The 1,216-nt window shown below is 40.2% G+C and overlaps 1 protein-coding gene across 1 annotated transcript in view; it reads right to left on the bottom strand.

Moving 5' to 3' along the window:
- Nucleotides 1-152: 152 nt before the first annotated feature.
- CBG03574 overlaps nucleotides 153-1,216 on the bottom strand; it is a gene marked incomplete at both ends in the record, with an annotated part of 3,131 nt that continues 2,067 nt past the window's right edge. The window contains 2 exons of the mRNA XM_045244403.1: nucleotides 153-529; nucleotides 592-807. Of these exons, the coding sequence (XP_045092434.1) occupies nucleotides 153-529; nucleotides 592-807 (593 nt within the window). The remainder of the gene's footprint in view (nucleotides 530-591; nucleotides 808-1,216) is intronic.

Genomic DNA, 1,216 nt, shown 5'->3' with positions numbered 1-1,216 from the left:
ACAAATGCTTTGTTATAAAGATCTAGAAAAAAGGACAATTTTTATCACAATAAATGCTGACTACTAAATACGAGAGGAATGTATAGTTATATCAAAGGGGCGGGGCTAATAAAACAGAACATGCACAGCAATAATTTCTTCAAAAAATCAAGTTATTTGCGAGGAATCAATCCGAACTGTTGTGGACGGAGCAACGTGGCAACGACATCCTTCTCCAGCTGATCTAGCTCCGAGATGACACTTTCCAAATCGTTTTGAGTCTTTCCTGGTGGAGTGATCAGTTCGATGTAGTACTTGATCTTGGGCTCAGTTCCAGATGCACGGAGAGTCGTGACACTTCCAGTCTTCAAGAAGAATGTCACCATTTCAGAAGACGTCGAAAGCGGAAGAACTGGCTTGTTGTCAGGCTTCGAATTGTCATATCCAATCGTCAAATCTCTCACAGAGACTACCTCAGCCTCACCGATCTTTGTTGGGAATTTCAAGTCGGCTCTGAGGGTGCTGAACAGCTCCTTGGTGACTTCCGGTGCTGGAACCATCCAGTAGGTGGATCTAACCAAGTGGAATCCATATTTATTGTAGAGAGCATACAGTTGATCCTCGAGAGATTTCCCTTGAGTGTGAAGGAATGCGGCGATTCAGCGAACACTGCCGCTGCACTGACACCATCCTTATCCAAAGTGTGTCCTGGCATGTATCCAATTGACTCTTCCCATGCGAGAATCACATGGTTGCCTTCAGCGCGAAGCTCCTCCGCACGGTTTCCCATCCATTTGAATCCAGTCAGTGTCGTCTCGTTTTTGAAGCCTAAAATGAAAATTGGTGTTTTTCTCAATTCGATTGAAGGGGAATTCCGGCCGAAAATAATATTTTCATTACATTAAAATCTGTAGATCCATATAGCAGTGAAGAAAAAATTATAAAAATTGTGCATAACCTCTAAAAATCAATTCTCGTCCTTTTCTGGAAGGTTCTGGAACCTCGAATTTTTGAATTCCCGCCAAAACTGAAAAGCGATTTTTCAGACGAAAAATTGATTTTTTCTCCTTTTTGTGCAAAATTTTTAGACCATTTTTTTAGCTATTTTTTAAGATTCTTTTTCGATTTTTCCGAAATTTTTGTCTGAAATTTGATGGAATGGATTTCGTGAAGATTACGGTACGTTACTGTAGAAATCGAACTTTCTTTTGTAGATTTTTTTTTAAACACCATCACG

Source organism: Caenorhabditis briggsae, assembly GCF_000004555.2.
Source record: "Caenorhabditis briggsae complete genome, chrIII, whole genome shotgun sequence".
In the NCBI taxonomy this organism is placed as follows: Eukaryota; Metazoa; Nematoda; class Chromadorea; order Rhabditida; family Rhabditidae; genus Caenorhabditis; species Caenorhabditis briggsae.
This window is presented reverse-complemented; position numbering and strand designations above follow the sequence as displayed.